The sequence below is a fragment of the Poecilia latipinna genome, unplaced genomic scaffold, assembly GCF_001443285.1.
Source record: "Poecilia latipinna isolate Pla-1442-1.1 unplaced genomic scaffold, P_latipinna-1.0 Scaffold605, whole genome shotgun sequence".
In the NCBI taxonomy this organism is placed as follows: Eukaryota; Metazoa; Chordata; class Actinopteri; order Cyprinodontiformes; family Poeciliidae; genus Poecilia; species Poecilia latipinna.
The window spans coordinates 124,523-141,667 of record NW_015113221.1 but is presented as its reverse complement, the minus strand read 5'-3'; the positions used below and the strand labels follow the sequence as shown (position 1 = coordinate 141,667).

At 39.5% G+C, this 17,145-nt stretch overlaps 1 protein-coding gene across 13 annotated transcripts in view; it reads right to left on the bottom strand.

Moving 5' to 3' along the window:
- Window positions 1-17,145, bottom strand: part of LOC106953822 (latrophilin-3-like) — a 258,933-nt gene that overhangs the window by 131,067 nt on the left and 110,721 nt on the right. For all 13 annotated transcript variants that reach the window (XM_015042862.1, XM_015042865.1, XM_015042866.1 and 10 more), the window contains one exon: window positions 9,665-9,774. In XM_015042862.1, the coding sequence (XP_014898348.1) occupies window positions 9,665-9,774 (110 nt within the window). The remainder of the gene's footprint in view (window positions 1-9,664; window positions 9,775-17,145) is intronic.

Below are 17,145 nucleotides of genomic sequence, written 5' to 3'. Positions count from 1 at the left end.
AAAAAAAAAAAAAAAAAAAAAAAAAAAGGCTACTAAGCTTGTCTGGAATTAAAATTAGAAAGTTTTCCTCTAAAACTTAAAGGCGAGCTACCAAACATTCTTGCAAATTAGTCTTTAAAACCGGAGCAGATAGCCCAACTATTTAACCAGCTAATTTCAACATTCTTGTGCAACTCGTTAAATAGCATAACAAAGGAAAGGACATTTTACAGAATAGTGGGCACTTGAAACTACAAATAAATGCAGTAGTAGTTTTTAGTTGATTTGGGGAGTTCTTGATTGTAGTATTGTTGTTTATTAAACAATATATCTTTTGCCAAACACTATATTTTATAATTGAAGAGAAAAGATTGGAGTAATCCTTTAATTGCCCCTAAAAAGGGGGGATTCAGAATAGCAGTAAACAGATAATATTATTATATCTTATAATAATATATACTAATCCTGGAGAATCTCATCAGGAGTAGCAAAATAATTTCCTTTTCTGTTTCGAATAAAAACAATTGTGAAATTGTGCTGTATACCACAGCTTCTGGAATTAGGAACCCACTGATTATTGCAGTGTATCACTCAGACACTGGAAACAATGGAAGGGCAGGTTTTTATTCTACATTATGTAGTTTTTTCTTTGGGTGTGAGAGCAACTGTATTTATTCCTGGAAAATGAAAAAATATCACAATGGTGGTAATTGGAGAATGCATCAGAATGATTTAACGGGTGACTGTACTTTATGATCAGATGTCAGCATACAGAGTTGCAATAAAATTTAAAACAACGGCTTGTGTGGATGAATTATTTATTCACCTTGCGCAATTTGTGGAAGATTTACTGGCTGTTTCATGGTTTTACATAACCTTTTTCTCAAGCCGACTTTCAATCAAGCTGGTGATAATGACGGCAACAACCATGACGATGATCGCTCCCCTTTGGCAAAAACAATCATTCAGTTCTTCTCCAAGCATCTTTCAAACAGTGTGACTGCAACATATACGTTACAGTCATGCAAAAAATCTGAACCCCCCACATCCCATTAAATATTCTGTTCTGCTTTAGGAACTGTCAATCACACATATCTGTTTTGTTTAAAGGTGTCTTAGGGGGGAAAAAAAAGGGATTTAATGTCACTTGCATACATACAATAAGGATTGTTTTACTCAAAAACCTCCAGAACTATTAAAAAAAAAAAAGAAGAAAAAAACAGCCTTGGACCTTGGGAGTTTGTTTTGTCCACATGACTGTATCTTGTTACACTACATTTAAAAATAACAGCACATATTAGAAAGTTGAGATTTTACGAAATCATCGCCGTAAGTTCAGGTCACGGCACCACTGTTCATCTATGTGACAGGAAGCCACAGTCATCAAAGCATGCTGTGTGGGCCGGGGAGTGGTCAGCTGTCACTGAGTGATGAGGTGGCATTAGTGGCCCCCCCCTTCACACATGGGAGGAAGCTGAGGAAATGAGTCAGGTGGACAGGAAAAAATAAAAAAGGTGCCTGAACAAGTTGGACAATGCTCACTGGCATTTCAGCTGGAAGTGAGGTGGGCGTGGTTTGCTGATGCATCGGCTGTCATAGTGTTGACTCCAAAGCCAGATCTAATGGACACACGTAGGGGAGCTCAAGGGAAAAGGAAAAAAATCAAAAAAAAACAAAAAAAAAAAACAGTGAACTTCCCGACAATCTGCTTAGTAGATTTACTGATTACATCAAACAGGGGGTGATCTGCTCTTCAAGAAGCTTATGAGTAGCCGGGAGATTATCCAAGGCTGAGAGGACAGACTGTGAGCGAGGGAAGGTAGAATGCTGATGATGCTGAATTACCGATGTTGGATTTAGCCTCCGCTAAATCCAAGATCAGAGTTTCAACGTAAATAAGACGGGATTTATGCAACAACACCTTGAAGTGGTGAAGCGAACTAAGCTCACGTTAAGGCTTCATCAATTTACATGTTTTTATTTGCGTGTTCTCTAATAAAGCGGTGAGTATTTGTGGCAGTCATCTTTAAAGTGCCTTTCCAAAGTGTTTACATGCATTGAACCTTCTGACATTTTTGTTACATTTACTCCCACACACTTCAATTTATTCTTTGTGATGCACCATCACAAAGTGGTGTGAAACTCATAAATGGAAGACAATTGATACATGGTTGAAACATTTCTTTTTTTTTTTCAAACCCTTTTCAAAATGCATTAGTTCTCTACCAAATGAGTCTATACTACGCAGATTCCAACTGTATGTAATTTACCTTTTGTTAATGCAGCTTTTATAAAGAAAGCATCAGAGGTTTCGTAGAGCATCATGAACACAGCAGACGGCTCACTGATGATGTTGTTGGGTTATAAAACAATAACTCATTCATTACAAACATGGCCTGTACTAAAAAATTGTAAGGTTAAAGACATAAGCATTTGCATTTTCTCACAATGTACGGGATAAAATAGTGAGACGGAAGAAGATTATGTGATTTGACAGGACGTTCTACTTTGTCGCCTATAAGCAAAACACTCTGTAAGAAGGACAACTAACAACGCACACTACTTTAAGTACTTAATCTAGTTGCTAGTAAGAGGGGAAATAAAAAAAAAAAGTTTAATATAATCTTGAGCTAAATTATGAAGAAGAATGGGAACAATTGTTGGTTTATTGATGTATAAATCTGCTGGAGACATACTCCTAAAACTTGCAGCTGTAACGGTAGTGAAAGGTGGTTTTTGCAAAGCGCGCTCTGGATGTGTTCATATCATCACAAACCGAGTCAAAACCCAACACAATAATGTGCCATTATTAGGACATAATAACTGTGTTGAATAACTTTAACACAGCAGTTGTGTTGAATAGTTAGCACACTAAAAGTGTTGAACTGAACACATTGTATAGACACATTATGGTGTAAAAACATATGTTCAACGTGGTAATTATATAGACTCTGGGGGGGGGTGGCTAAAAATAAAATTAAAAATGCATCGCTAAGAGTTTATTTTCACAGTTCCTGGCTCCAGGTTAGTGATAACTGCCTCCACGGACAATGTTGCCTTGGGGAAATATATAAATATATATATATATAACACAATACAACCATGCTGACAGTGTCCAATTAAAAATCATACAGTCCAGTCCAAAGGTGGTTTTTATTTGAGGTGTGACCGGTCCAGGACTGACTCTGTAATTACCCCACATAAGGCCTAAGCGTTACTGTAAGTGATAATCACGTACAGAGCATCAATTTCCTGGTTTCATTTGCCAGTGCAGAGTGGCGGCAGGTGCTTGGTATGCCTCGCCTAAACAATCGGCACCATAATTCCAACAGCAGGCCCTAAACTTTCTTTGTCATTATCAAAATGAATTAAAAACCAATTAGTCAGGCTGGAAATAGACGGCAAATACGACACATTACGTGACAACTTTCAGTGACAACTTTCAGTGACGCACAAGCCTGCGCGGCTTTGTGGAAATCTGAGAAGTGATTGCATGATTATATATCCTGGCCTAGCTTCCAAAATTGCCAGGGGTAGCTGACAGAGCTGAGCTGTGACCCACTGCGAGAGAGACGGGATTTTATATTGTCCTTATTAGATACAAACAGTGGGGGGAACTGGAGCCTTATGTATAGCACCAGACAGCCAGCAGGTTTTTTTTTTCCCCTCCTTTATTCATTCACTCCATCTTTGTCCTTGTCTTTCTGTTTCCACTTTTCCTGTACTTCCCTATTGAGCACACTGAAGTGTTTCTGCCGAGCATATAAAGCAAAATCAGCTCTCTGAAAGGACATTTAATTATACCTCATCTCCTTTTTTTTTTTTTTTTTTTTAATAGACTATTTTGATAGACTGCTTGGACAAGAGTTAGCTAATTTGCCATGGAAACCGCAGTGAGAAGGTACAACTAATTAGCAGAATCAGAAGTTTCAAGTTAGAGATAGCCACAAGTTCTCAACATCTCAAAAAAAAAAAAAAAAAAAAAAAAAAAAAAAGCTACTTGAACAGTAGAGCATGGCAACACAGGTCCGGATGCCCGATCTTGTGTGACAGGTTGGAGAGTCTGAGGGGCCACCGAGGGAATCTAAGGGCTTCATTACTGGTGAGGAAGATTGCAGGGGCTGTGTAGGAGGAAGACGCGGTTGTTCTGACCTCTTATCAACTTGACCTTTGGGAGGAGCTGTTCGAGTGAAAGTTACACTAAGAGAAGAATGGAACAATGGAGAGAGGAAGTTTTTTAATAAGCCACTAGGAGAATAGGCTGGCATCTCACCACTGAAACGCTGAAAGTCAAGGTGAACGGATGGGGTTAAGACAAGATGTCAGCTGCTGGAGTGGAGTCATGTTTATGAGTCATCACAAAGGTTCGGCTCTTCGAAGGCGATTGTACTTAATAGTGAAGCGCCCGGAGGAGTGTGTGCAGTTCCCCTCAGAAGCCAATATGCACTATATTAAGCCAGAAATACCATTGATTTTGACATTTTTAATAGTGTACTTTAAGTAATCATTGTTTTTCACTGACATTGTTATGTTACCTGAACCCTTACAGAATTGTGACATAAAAAATGATCTATTTATAATTTTGCAGACATGGCCAAATAGACACATATTCCCTCATGGATACTTGGTTAAATATTCTTCCCCAGGTTGTCCATTACTTTTTTTTTTTTGTCAAGATCAAAAACCTCTATTATTCTGACTGGGTATTTTCCCATTCCTCTTAAGAAAAATGATAGACGTAACATAAATCGCTTGATTTCCAACAAGACAAGGTTACCGACAGTGCATCTGGAAAGTATTTACAGTGCCTCCCCCTTTTCCCACATTTTATGTTAGAGCCTTATGACAAATTGTATTTAATGAACCGGATTCCTCAAAAATCTACACACAAATACCCTATTATGACAATTTATTGAAAATGGAAAGAAAACCCAGAATTCACATTTACGTAAGTATTCACAGCCTTTGCCAAGAAGCTCAAACGGGAGCTGGTTCCACTGATTATTCTTGAGATAGGATTGTCCTGAAGCAAAAATCTGGGGAAGGACACAGAAAAAAAAAAGAAAAAAAAAAATCTGCTGCTTTGAAGGTCCCAGTGAGCACAGTGGCCTTCATCACTTGTCAATGGAAGAAGTTTGGAACCTCTAGGAGTCTCCCTAGAGCTGGCTACACCTTCAGAAAAGGCACATTGCAGCCCGTCTAGAGTTTGCCAAAAGGAACAAACGAAGGACTTTCAGACCAGCAGAAACAACGATTCTCTGGTCTGATGACACAAAGATTGAACTCTTTGGTGTGAATCCCAGGCGTCAGGTTTGGAGGAAACCAGGCTCATCCCCAGGCCAATGCTATCCCTACGGTGGAGCAAGCTGGTCGCAGCATCACACAATGGGGATGTTTTGCAACAGCATTAACTGGCAGACTAGCCATTATAGAGAGGAAAATGAATTAAGCAATAATGTACAGAGAGATGCTGTATGAAAACCTGCTCCAGAATGCTCTTGACCTCAAACTGAGACAAAGGTTTATTTTTCAACACCACAACGACCCACGGCACAGAACCACTTTGCGAATTTCCTAGAATGGCTATAAGGCAGAGTCCAGGCTTGAATCTGACTGATCATCTGTGGAGAGATCTGAAAATGGCTGCACAGACGTGTCCCATCCAACCTGGTGGAGCTTGACAAGAACCGCAAAGAAGAAGAGGTGAAACGGCTTAGAGGTACGTTTGTGGCATCAGATTCAAAAAGACTTGAGTTTGTAATTGCTGCCAAACGTAGATCAATAAAGTAAAAGCATAGGCTTGGTATTGTTTTTCTATTGTTAATAAATTTGAAAAAAAACAACACTTTTTTTTATTTTTTTTTTAGATTTTAATGAACTTTGTAATGATGCCGTTACATTATAAAATGTTTAGAAAGTCAAGCACTGCAAATACTTTCCAGATGCACAATATGTTAAATCTCTGACCTTAACCCCACTGAACCAATCTTGTAGACCAAGTTTAAACCAGCCAGTGTCCATGACCTATGCCAGTTCCAATATGATCTAATAAGAAGCATTTCTCTCTAATAAATCTCATGCAATATATGCTAATTTCTCCCTCCTGTTACTACCGTCTCAACCTCCTTGATTGTTCACCGTGATTCTACTTCCTTACAGGAAAGTCAGATCTCGGATCAAACAATTATTCAGACAGCAGCTCAATTGAAAAATGATGCATTGCCTTGGCTTGTGACTCTGCCACCCACAGACACCGCCACTCTTGGCGGTAATTGTTATAACTTCTTTTTGTCCCTCCATTACAACTGATGGAGCGGATCAAATCGCAAATTAATGAAATCAATATTGAATCTACGGCATGTGTCCATCGATTTAGCACACTCCCCTCCGCCGCCATTATTAACGGCACATCTGAGTCTGCTTTCGCGACGCTTTATGAAGATATGGGTGGAGAGACGAGGGCGGTAATTTATCCCTAAAAGAAAAAAAAAGAGCTCCCCAATCGGAATACAGATGTAAAAGTGAAAGTGGTCGGAGGGAAGAGGAGAAGAGACCGCAGAGTGAGAGAACAAAGAAGCAAAGCAAGGAAGGTGTGGAGGACCGAGGAGGGTACAGATGAAGGGCAGAATTTAAATGGAGTAGAGGGAGAAATTTAAGTAGAAAATAAAGTATTGGGATCGAGGCTTGTCAAGGAAAGGGGGGATTCTAAACAGTCTTCATCTGTAAAGGATTAGCTTTGTTTTCTTATTCTGGATAGGTGTTAGAAAATCCCTGGATGGGCTATGTAACTATGAGGATTTTGGAATGTCTTAGGATCCCCCGAAAGGAGCTGGAGGGCATCACTGGAGAGAGGCATGTGTGGTACCCCTTCACTACCCGTTACCCCTTTAACCCAATCGCAGATGGATATGTGGAAATGAAGATATTACAAGTGACAAATCGCTCTTAAAAATTGTTTTAATTCTAGAATAACCTGGAGTCTCATAAAATCTACGTATTATTATTCTTAAATGAAACTCACTGAAGTTTACGCAGTTGCCATTTTAGTTGCTTCATGATTTTAGCACTACTAAATAAATGGGACTTGGCACAGAGGCTTTCACATCTGCTTATCAAAGTTTCTATTACACGTCAATGACAATCACAACAATTGTGAAATCTACAAATTTATTGCTGTATTTTGTTGCACCTTTCAATTCATTCTAGACAAAAAAATATATATCTGACTGCCTTATTTGGACAGTTAAACATGAGTTTCTTTGAATTTTGTCCTAAAAAAAAGTTGCTCTGCTAATGTTTTGTACTATATTTAAAAATCCCAGAAAGTCTTCTGATTTCTTTTTTTTTTCATTCCTTTTTTTTCATGGAAATGAAGCCTTTTTTTCATCCAACAATGATTTCTGGCCACCATCCATAGTTACACTACTGAAGTCCAAACTGGAGGCAAGAAAATTACAGCAATTATGTAGCTGGGCCTTTATTTCTTTACTTTCAGTTCTTTTTTTAACAAATGCATAAGTCTTTATTTTTCTGCTGAAAATAATTACGCAAGACTGAAGACCCGCACCTTATATCCTATAGGTAGAACAGAATGTTTTTTTTTTTTGCCCTAAAGGGCAAATATTATTATTATTGCTTCAACAGGGATGTGGAAAATAATTACCTTTAGCATTGGCTGTAAGCCTTTTTTTAAATGGAGCCATGAAGTCTAACTATGTGGCTAAATATGACTTTAAAAAGGTTAAAAAAAGTTTTAAAAATTTGCACAAGAGCATAGGCTGAATGCATTTTACCATGTGTGATCAGACAGAAGTAATTTAGGCTTCACGGTTAAGGTGGACCAGCCAACATCCCTTTGGAATGGAGCTCAATTACACTAAATATACCGGCTGAAAACTGGCTGAAAACCAAACCTCCATGTTGGACGTCTCTTTGTCTGGAGCCCTTTACACAACATCAATCTGGAAAATAACATAACATAGAGATATAATGCTATGTATAATTCTTGAGTGCTCCTATTTTGTCTTATATTCTATTTCTTTCAATAGTTGAAACTGGCAACTCTTTGGGGTTTTTTAAATTATTTTTAAACATTCAACAAATTTTCTCTGCTTTTTTATTCATTTTCAATGCAGTACTGTAAATGGCTAAACAGCTTTGTTTTTGTACATCTCTTAGCTCTAACCTTCGAGTTACTAATGCACATATATAAATACATGAGATTCCCAGCGTTGTAACAACACAAGTCTTATACTGTTCTTAAATATTGTTTGTCTTTTGTCAACAGCTTTTTGTCCATCACTTTCATGAACAAAACAAACAGCCCAACAAGCGGAAAAAGTATAATCCTTTTCCAGTAATTTAACAATAAGCGAGTGCTATCAAACTGTGAAGTCAACACTGTAAGTGGATGGAACAAAAGTTCAAGTTAGCTCCAACAGGAACCACTGCAGGATATGAAGGACAGGATATTATGGAAAACCAAGTGCCGCTGTAGGCCACAGTTCAGACCAAGTGCGTCTCTGTACACCGAAGCTGTGTTGGAGTGTTTTACTCCTTAATAAAGAAAAAAACAAATGACTCTGTGCGGCTGGAATGACAAAATGTGCAAACAGGAAGGAGTCAGATATAAAAGAGGCGTTTGCAGGCTTTAGATCACTGGTGAAAAAAAGAGCTCTTGCATCACAAGATCAAAGCTGCTGTCTGTCAAACTTCTAAAGGGAGCCGTGTAAAGACCTAACATGTTAGGAAGATGGTTTTGATTTGAATCTGAATTACTACAATTCTCCTCAATCCCGTGGCTGCAGCAGACCGTACATCTGAAAGCCCGCTGCCAGATTTATTCAAACATTTTTCCCCCCCATATCAGCCCCGACAGCACATCAGAATCTTGGCAGGCGACATGACCGGCTTTGATGATACGCTGAGAAGTCGTCCTAAAACAATACCTGGGGTTATATGGCAATGTCCATTCCATTTCCTCTGACCTCATGTAGATTTCCTCTTCATGTGTTCATCCTGTGACCCCGTTCTTACCCTTCCCACCCACACCTAATCATTTCCACTTAAGTTTATTGCAGCTTGAAAAAGTTCTTCATCTGGTGCAAAAATTAAACCATTAGATTGAATCCATTTGGAAATGCCTCAGAGAACCAAACATTTGCCTGGCTTCTAGAAAACAAGCAAACTTTATTTTTTTTCTTTATCGTGTGCGCAGACTGGATATGTGTGCAGCACAACTTCTAACAAATTCTTCAAATGCTTAAATAAAGTGTTACAAGTAGGGAATATTTCTTTTTCGAAATCTCCCACGCCGTGATTCGGTTAGACAAATAAAATATTCGGTTTGTAATTTTTTTTTTTTTTAATTTAACACAGATAAAGACAACACTGACAGCATTCGCTCCTGGGTTAAGTCAAATATCTTAAAGACATCCCATGTTGTTGACATTTCTCTGCTCTGATACACTGTATTTTGTCTTTATCTACTCCAGTACACAATCACAAAAAAATCATCACCACATCCCCAGCATAGGTTTACCACTGCAATGTGCATTTAGGAGATCTATGAACCTTTAGAGCAGCACTGACAGAGTTACGATGAAGTTGCCGAGGAATCGTTGCTAAGAAGGCATTAGTGTGACTGAGAGCTTTAGAAGTGTACGCAAGAGTGGAAAATACATACTGTAGGGCACACATTCGTATTGGACTTCCAGGTACTTGTAGGTTCCCGGGCATGGGTCAGGAAACACGTCTGGTCCGGCTACCACGGCACACTGGGTCCTGTTGTTACATCTGCAGAAACCATAGAATCAATTATCAAAAGGTACAAGCAGCAATCAGTCCATGACAGTCAAACACTGAAAGTCACATATGGACTTTCTCAGAGAGAGACTCTCAACTGTGGTGTGTTTGAAGACGAAGGCTTGACTGACCGGCTAGCAAAAGTGCTAAATATCTCAGATGTTGAGTCTTCAGTGGACATTAGAATTCCTCCTCCACTGAACTTAGAGGTATAAGCAAAACATCAACATCCCTGCTGCCATTTTCCTGCATATGACCAGGCCCTGGAGCACCAGGTGGATTATTTTGTATCTCCAACTCCTCCTGAAAGTAACACTAAGCTTTGCTTTTTGCCTGATGTGATGCAATCTCTCGTACTGTGCAATCAAGCTGGAGAGCTTGGCGGGGCTTATAGCTAAGATCTGAAATAGGGTCTCTGTTATGTGAACATCATAGGCTAAGAAAAAGGAAAACCTTGGTCCCTCAAAACGTAATGTTAAGCTGGGCAAATAGCCCTTGCGTCATATTTAACAAGTCTTTTGCATAACACCACTTTTTAAATATGGTAAAATGACATCTGGTTCTCAATGTGTTACAAAATTACTTTAAACTACTGTTTATTTTAACAGTATGGTAAAATATTAGATTCCCTTTCTCTGGGCCTGCAAAAAAAAAAACAAAAAAAAAAAAACAGTATGACTTGCACACATCAAGGGTGGAAGAAAGGATCCCTTAATACCCAGAAACAACTGTAGATCAAACTTCAGATTTTTGAATTTCAGGGAATTATGTAGAGAAACACAACTCTGAAGGATTTACATAACTTCGCCAAGGAGACTGATTTTAATCAGACATCGATCAAACTAAAATAGCAGAGCAGTGCCGTAACCGTTTTCCGAAATCCACAAAGTTAAGAAGTCCCCCTCTTTTTAAGGTTCATTTGGCTCTGGCAGAGACAAATTCATCTTGCTGTGGAGGAATAGAGTTGAAAGTCATGGGTGTACCAACCAGACCATGCACAGGTTGGAGCGTTATTATCACATGATGGATGGTTGTTGTGGTAGGGGGTGGTTGCGGGGAAGAAGGGGGTAGACACAATCAACTGACTGCACAATCATCTCCAGCATGAAATGCTGGTCTTCATTAAAGAACACAATTATGGTGCCTGTGGTGTTTCTCCTGTGCCATTTTGTTTTTGGCACTCATCAATCAAAGCGCCACTTCATATGCACGGAGAGCCTCTCGCCTCGCATAACAGAGGCAGCACTTATCTCACAACATTAAGCTTTAAACGTTTCGACAGGTATAGATCTGCTGGGCTTCTGCATACATCTGGAAAACAGAAGCACACCTCAATAATTGATATAATTAATGAGTTTATTCTACAAATAAAGACTCAAGAATTGTATGGATTTTATGTTCAAGCATTCACTTATGTTACTTTCAATATTTATGGATTGTAGTTGATACAAAAATCTAAACTTTGCATCTTTTTGAATCTACTTCTGCAAAGAAAGCATGCGAAATATTACGCTATAATTTACGGTAAAATACCGGCAGATGTGGACGCTGTATAAATACGGTAAAATCCGTACTTACAGCAATTCCCTGTAAAAAATAAAAAATACTGCAAAATTCTGGCATAACTTAAGACACACTGCGCAACAAAGTTAAGCCAATGAGGGTCAGTGCCTGGCTTTTCAGAGGACTGCTTCCAAGAATGGTTTTAAAACGTAAGTGGAGAGGAATAGAACAAGCCGCCAAAGCAGCAGGAAGTAGCAGATGGCTACATCTCACTTTGGACTTGACAAAACAAAACAGCGCACCAATACCAGCAGAGAACATGGCTTCCCAAATCACTGAATGTCTCACCATTGACAGCAGAAACTTACCTCTGGACCACAACCATCCTGGTGGAGAGTGCCAACGACAGCTTGACAATTGTCAAATTAGCAGTAACATAGCTACAACATAACATTTCTGTATTAATTAATTTCGTATTGTCTTCCCACTTGAAAAAAAAAAAACAGTAAAACACTTTAAGTATATCTTGGTGTGTAATTAACACAACAATGTTTATTTTTTTTTTAAATTGAATAACTCAACAAGCTTAACTTTTGAACGCTTTTCTCGCTAGTTATCGGGAAGCTTTTGCACAACAGCATGCCGAGTCTGATCCTGTCTCTGCTCCGATCTACGAGAGGTTTACTGCTGCCGACTGCAGCAAATTCAGGGCAGACGTCCGTCAAACCCGTGCTCGTTTACGCACTACCATTACCCTCCAATATACAAACAGTATTTAGACGGTTCACAGTCCAAGTCCTGTGAAGGTCAAGGAAGGGTCTGACACCATGATTCATATGCCACAATTAAATGATTCTCTACACCTTAATTAACATTGATTGGCTGCTGACTAATCAATCGAAGCGGTGAGGGACAGGCGGAAAAGGGACCCATCTCATTTCAGGCCTGAGCCGGTAATGAGATATGGTCCACCGACTTCCTCCCATGTGAGCTTTATGGGTTCGTGAACCCGACCAGCCATCCGTCTTCCTCGCTCGGTCACAGCGGTGAGCTGTTGGTAAGCTACAGTTCCGACCTACCAAGAGCTAACGCAAAGGCAGTAAATGACAATCAAGTAAATAAGGGGTCAAGCCGATGAAACCGAGAAACAATTACCAAGGCAGGCTCGTGGCCTCCCCGTTCTCTGCCTGGCTGAAATTTATCCACCCGTCTGTTTGGAGGTGGCTGGCTTGTAATAAGCAGGTAAATGCAAGCTAAATTTGGGCGTCTTCACTGCGGATTGAAGCGATGCAACCGGCAAACGTTTTAAATGGAGACGCAAACCGTCCGACGAAGCAAACTGAGACACACACACACACACAATACGCCAATTTTTTTTTTTTTTTTGTCTGGCATCATTAAGTGCCCGTTGACTCGTTTAGCTGCACATTCACATTTAAGGGGCCCAACACGAACACAGCTTTGCTAATCCATACCCTTTGAGGTAAAGGCTATGAACAAATCTGGACTTTTAATCACACGCCTTTTCAATTTAACGTCCTCCTGGGGGATTAAACGTCGGACTGTTTATTTAACATGGATTGCAAACTTAATCTGAGCCCATCTTGCCCCACTTAAAAAGGAAAAAACAATCCGTGTTCATTTTTACCGCTGCATGCACAAAACCAAACAGCCGCAGATGCTGTCTGATTAAATATTGTCTGAGCAAATTTCTAAAGGGGCAAAAAAAAAAAAAAAAAGGCTGGAGAAAGAATGATGGGGTTTCCGTTTATTTTTCAGTGTCAAATTCATGAATTTCTGTCACATATTTGCACAGTGGTCAGGATTTTAATATGGAACCTGCAGAAACTGTAGGATGAAAAGGAATCGGTAAAAAGCAGGTCGGATCCCTCCTTTTATGTTTCCACCAAGGATTTTAACTGCCAAGTGAAATTCCCAACCAAAATACAGCTTTTTTTTTTTTTTTGTCCAAAAATATTATTTTATAGCTGGATGCATAGATGGAGCCAATGAAACATAAATAGTATAAGCATTTTTTAAGTGCCTTTCCTGATACTGAAAACAGTTCAACTCCATTCTTTTGAAACGGCGCGGAGACCCCAAACATATTACGCATGAACCAATGGGGAATTCAAAGGGAGAATCCCGTTAGATCGAAGGCCACAGAACTGTCACCGAATCAAAACGTGGAGTTTAAGGATTGCAGCAGACACTTGGCTATTACAGATCCCTTTGAACTAACAAAGAGAAGGTGAAGTGGTTTAAGTCTGGGTTATATGCTGAAATATGTATTAAAATGCAGGTGGTCTGAAACTGATGTAATACATCACAAGTAAAGAATGAAACACAGGTGGCATTAACTTGATGTAGCTGTTCTTTCTGTTCTTTATCACATAAAAACGGCACCATAGGATTAACGCTTTCAAAAAGGCCCCTGGATATAATCACTGACCACAAAGGGTTTGGAAAAAAAAGAAGGTGATGTATCGGTTACTTTTCTCCTGATTTTCTTTTCCAACTGCCCCCCCCCCCGCCTTTCCATGTTCCTTACATCTGCTGTTTTATAATTGGCAGATTAGAAGTCAGGGTGCCAGCTGATGAGAGAAGATAAAGCACAAAGCACCAGAGCCTAATGTAAGCACAAACTGCAGTTGCTGTAATCACAGCACTGATCCCCACTCTGGCTGACTTCGAAGCTCACTCCTCCGGGTCGCACTGAACCCAGACAAGGTGCAAATAATACCAAATATGAATCGGAGACTGAATGAAAGACTGTAACATCTCTAGCACAGAAAAAAACAAAACAAAACAAAAACAAAAAAAAAAAAAACGGATTTATATCAAGAGCAGAATTTTTTTTTTTTTTTTTCCAAATCTGAAGGCTAACCATTTATTGCTGAATCAGATTCCATGATGCCAAAATGCTTTGAGCAGTTTTCCACATAAGAAATGTAGCCTGAAGAGAGCCAAGAAAGCACAGAGAGCTGGAATTCTGCGTCTGAACTGTAAATGTACTGGATAAATCCCTTTGGGACTCCTTTTGAAACATTAGCACCGGTCCACATCCTGTGAATCTCCTCCAGACTCTCGAATGGATGTTTCCTCACAGTATCTCCCATGCTGCAGTTGTTTCTATCTCGTATCTACCAAAGTTTTTCTTCCACTTAACTTTTTGTTATTATGTTTCACTGCTGGAGCAATATTAAAGACTGATGTCTTTTTTTCCACAATTTTTGAAGGTATGCTATAGTATGCAACAGGTATGCTATAGCCATGTATAAACATGGCTATAGCATACCTGTTGAAATTTCTGTTTTTACTGGTTTTATGTGATATGTAACATATTTTTATTCTATTTTCACGTGACTATTTATTGTTATTGTCTGTCAACTTTCTGTCGTTGCTTGTATTCTTCTATTCTAAACAGCAAAATATTACTGTCGCAAGTCAAAAAGTAAACTTTTTTTTTTTTTTTTTTTTCTTTATAAGTTGCACCTGTTAATAATAATGCAGTCTTACCGACGAGAACAGCCTGTTACAGTAAGAGCCAACTCATTTCACTCAGGCAGAATTTTCACACCTGGCATTAGCTCCCATGTCAAGAAAATAAACGATGTGCTGAAATAACACTCTGTGTGCCAAGAAACAGCTAATGTTTGAACTGTGCGTTTCATGTGTTCGGACCGGTGTTTGATTTCTTTTCCTGCTGTGGACACACACTTGAGAGTTTGTGTTTGTAAGAAATGTGGGGAGGGGGGAGAGGGGGAGGAAAAAGTGACAAAAGGGGTCAATATTCCTGACCCAATACGCTACAGTGACGGTCTTCAACACTCAGTAGAATTCACTAATTGTCTTTAACGGCTGCAATAAACAGCGTTTATCCTTTCTTATGGGTTAGGTGATATTTTTGGTTGTTCTGATAAGCGCTCAGGGAAAAGGGAAGAAGGATATCCATCACATCATCTAACTCACACCATTTCATATTGGTGTAGGGTCTCGACACGTTTCATACCATCTATAATTCTATTCTTTTATGAACAGTTTTAGAAGTGCTTATTTTCCTTCCTGAGACCAGAATCACCTCAAAGCCATGCGGGAAGTCGCTGACCAGCACTCTCCCCCCTACAGTCGGAGCCAACTCATCACCAGGTTGGGGTCGGTGGACAGCGCCGGCCCTCTCTTCACCCGGGTGCCCAAAGGCTTGCAGCCGCAGATCAGATGAGACAACAACAAAGTCGATCACCGAACTGTAGCCCAAGATGTCCTGGTGCCAGGAGCACATATGGACACCCTCATGCTTTGGATGGCTATTTCAATTCCTCCCCGCAGTTTATTAAGAGTTGGGCAAAAAAAAAATTAGTACAATAGTAAACAAGAAGAGTAATCATGGTGACTTAATTTGCATTACTTCGTACACGTACTGAAACAAATAATGCAAATGGATATTGTACGACAGGATATGGCCTGTTGAGAAAATGAACATGTAGATGTACTCGTTTGTTATCCATAAAGTCAGACGATGCTTAAGGGTATAGTTCATTTAATTTATGGCATGCTTTGATAGTGAAGCTCTTTAATTATTTACTGTAATCAGTTGAATTAGCCTCTTTCCAGATGAAATGGATGGAATCTTAGAAACAAGAATTTCAATCAGAAGCAATATTGTGACAATTATCAAAATCAACCTATACAGAAAGAAATATTAGGATATTTTGCCAATATCGCATTAAAAAAACTGTTGAAAGTTGTCGCTTCAACAGATTGTCCAAGTCATTTTCGCAACACAGGAAAACAAACCGAAACAAACATTTTACAAAACTTCTGCGTAATTGCGCATTTGGCTAAGGATTAGTGAAACCTAAAAACGATCGCATGCGCCCCACCGAATCATAGACTCATCGCTGAATCCCACTCACAGACACTCCCTTTATTTTAGATCTGAACACTTTGTTTCCCCAACATCAAGAGATCCGCTTAGCGCAGATTAAGAGGCAGAGGAGAAAGATCAGGAATGAATGTCTACAACATAGACACAATAGTCGAGCGTGGGCGCAGAGGATTTAAAGTACGCCGCTGAAGGAACTCGCTGTTCTCAAACGCTTAAGCTCGCATGCTGCTGTACAAATGTGTGAACACGTCCTCACAGAAACGCAAGTATGAACCGCTGATTGGATCAATTTGTTGAGCAACACATGGCAAGAATAAGAGAGGTATTATCAGTATAGTACAAAACTTAAGAGAACCATCGGGCTCTGTCAGATGTGCGTCGCTATAGGCGATAAAACATCAACCATGTTTAGTTTTTATTGGATTAGCAGACTGGAACTAAGCGGAAATAAATAAAGTGCTGACGACAGTGTTGTGCACGAGGAGATCTGGGCATTTTTCTGTACATCGGTATGTATGAGCAACCTTTACGGAGCCCTGCTAAGTGAAGAAGAGAAAGCTTCATTGGGAATGGTCAAACAAAGGTCAATATTAATCACTCCTTGTAAACTTCTTTACACTGCTTACAAAAAAAAAGGCTATTTCAAGCTTTTTCTTTTTCCTACCCGACAAACGTAATCCCTCACAGCCATTCACAGCGATTAGTAGGTTTCATAAGATATGACATCACTCAGTTTGCTCCCTCTCTAATATTGCATTTAGAAGATAAGATGCAGTTCAAGCGAAAAGAAATATGGAAGCACTGAAGCAGCGTGGCTAGTTTGGGTGAAAGATGACCAACAAGGCAGCAGACGACTCCAATATTTTCAGGCCCCTATGTTGATACTGAGACTTTACAGACTCATCCATGAAGCTCTGCTTGGCAACAATCCAGAAGCCTAAAGCACAAACACAAGCAAAGCTTGATGAACA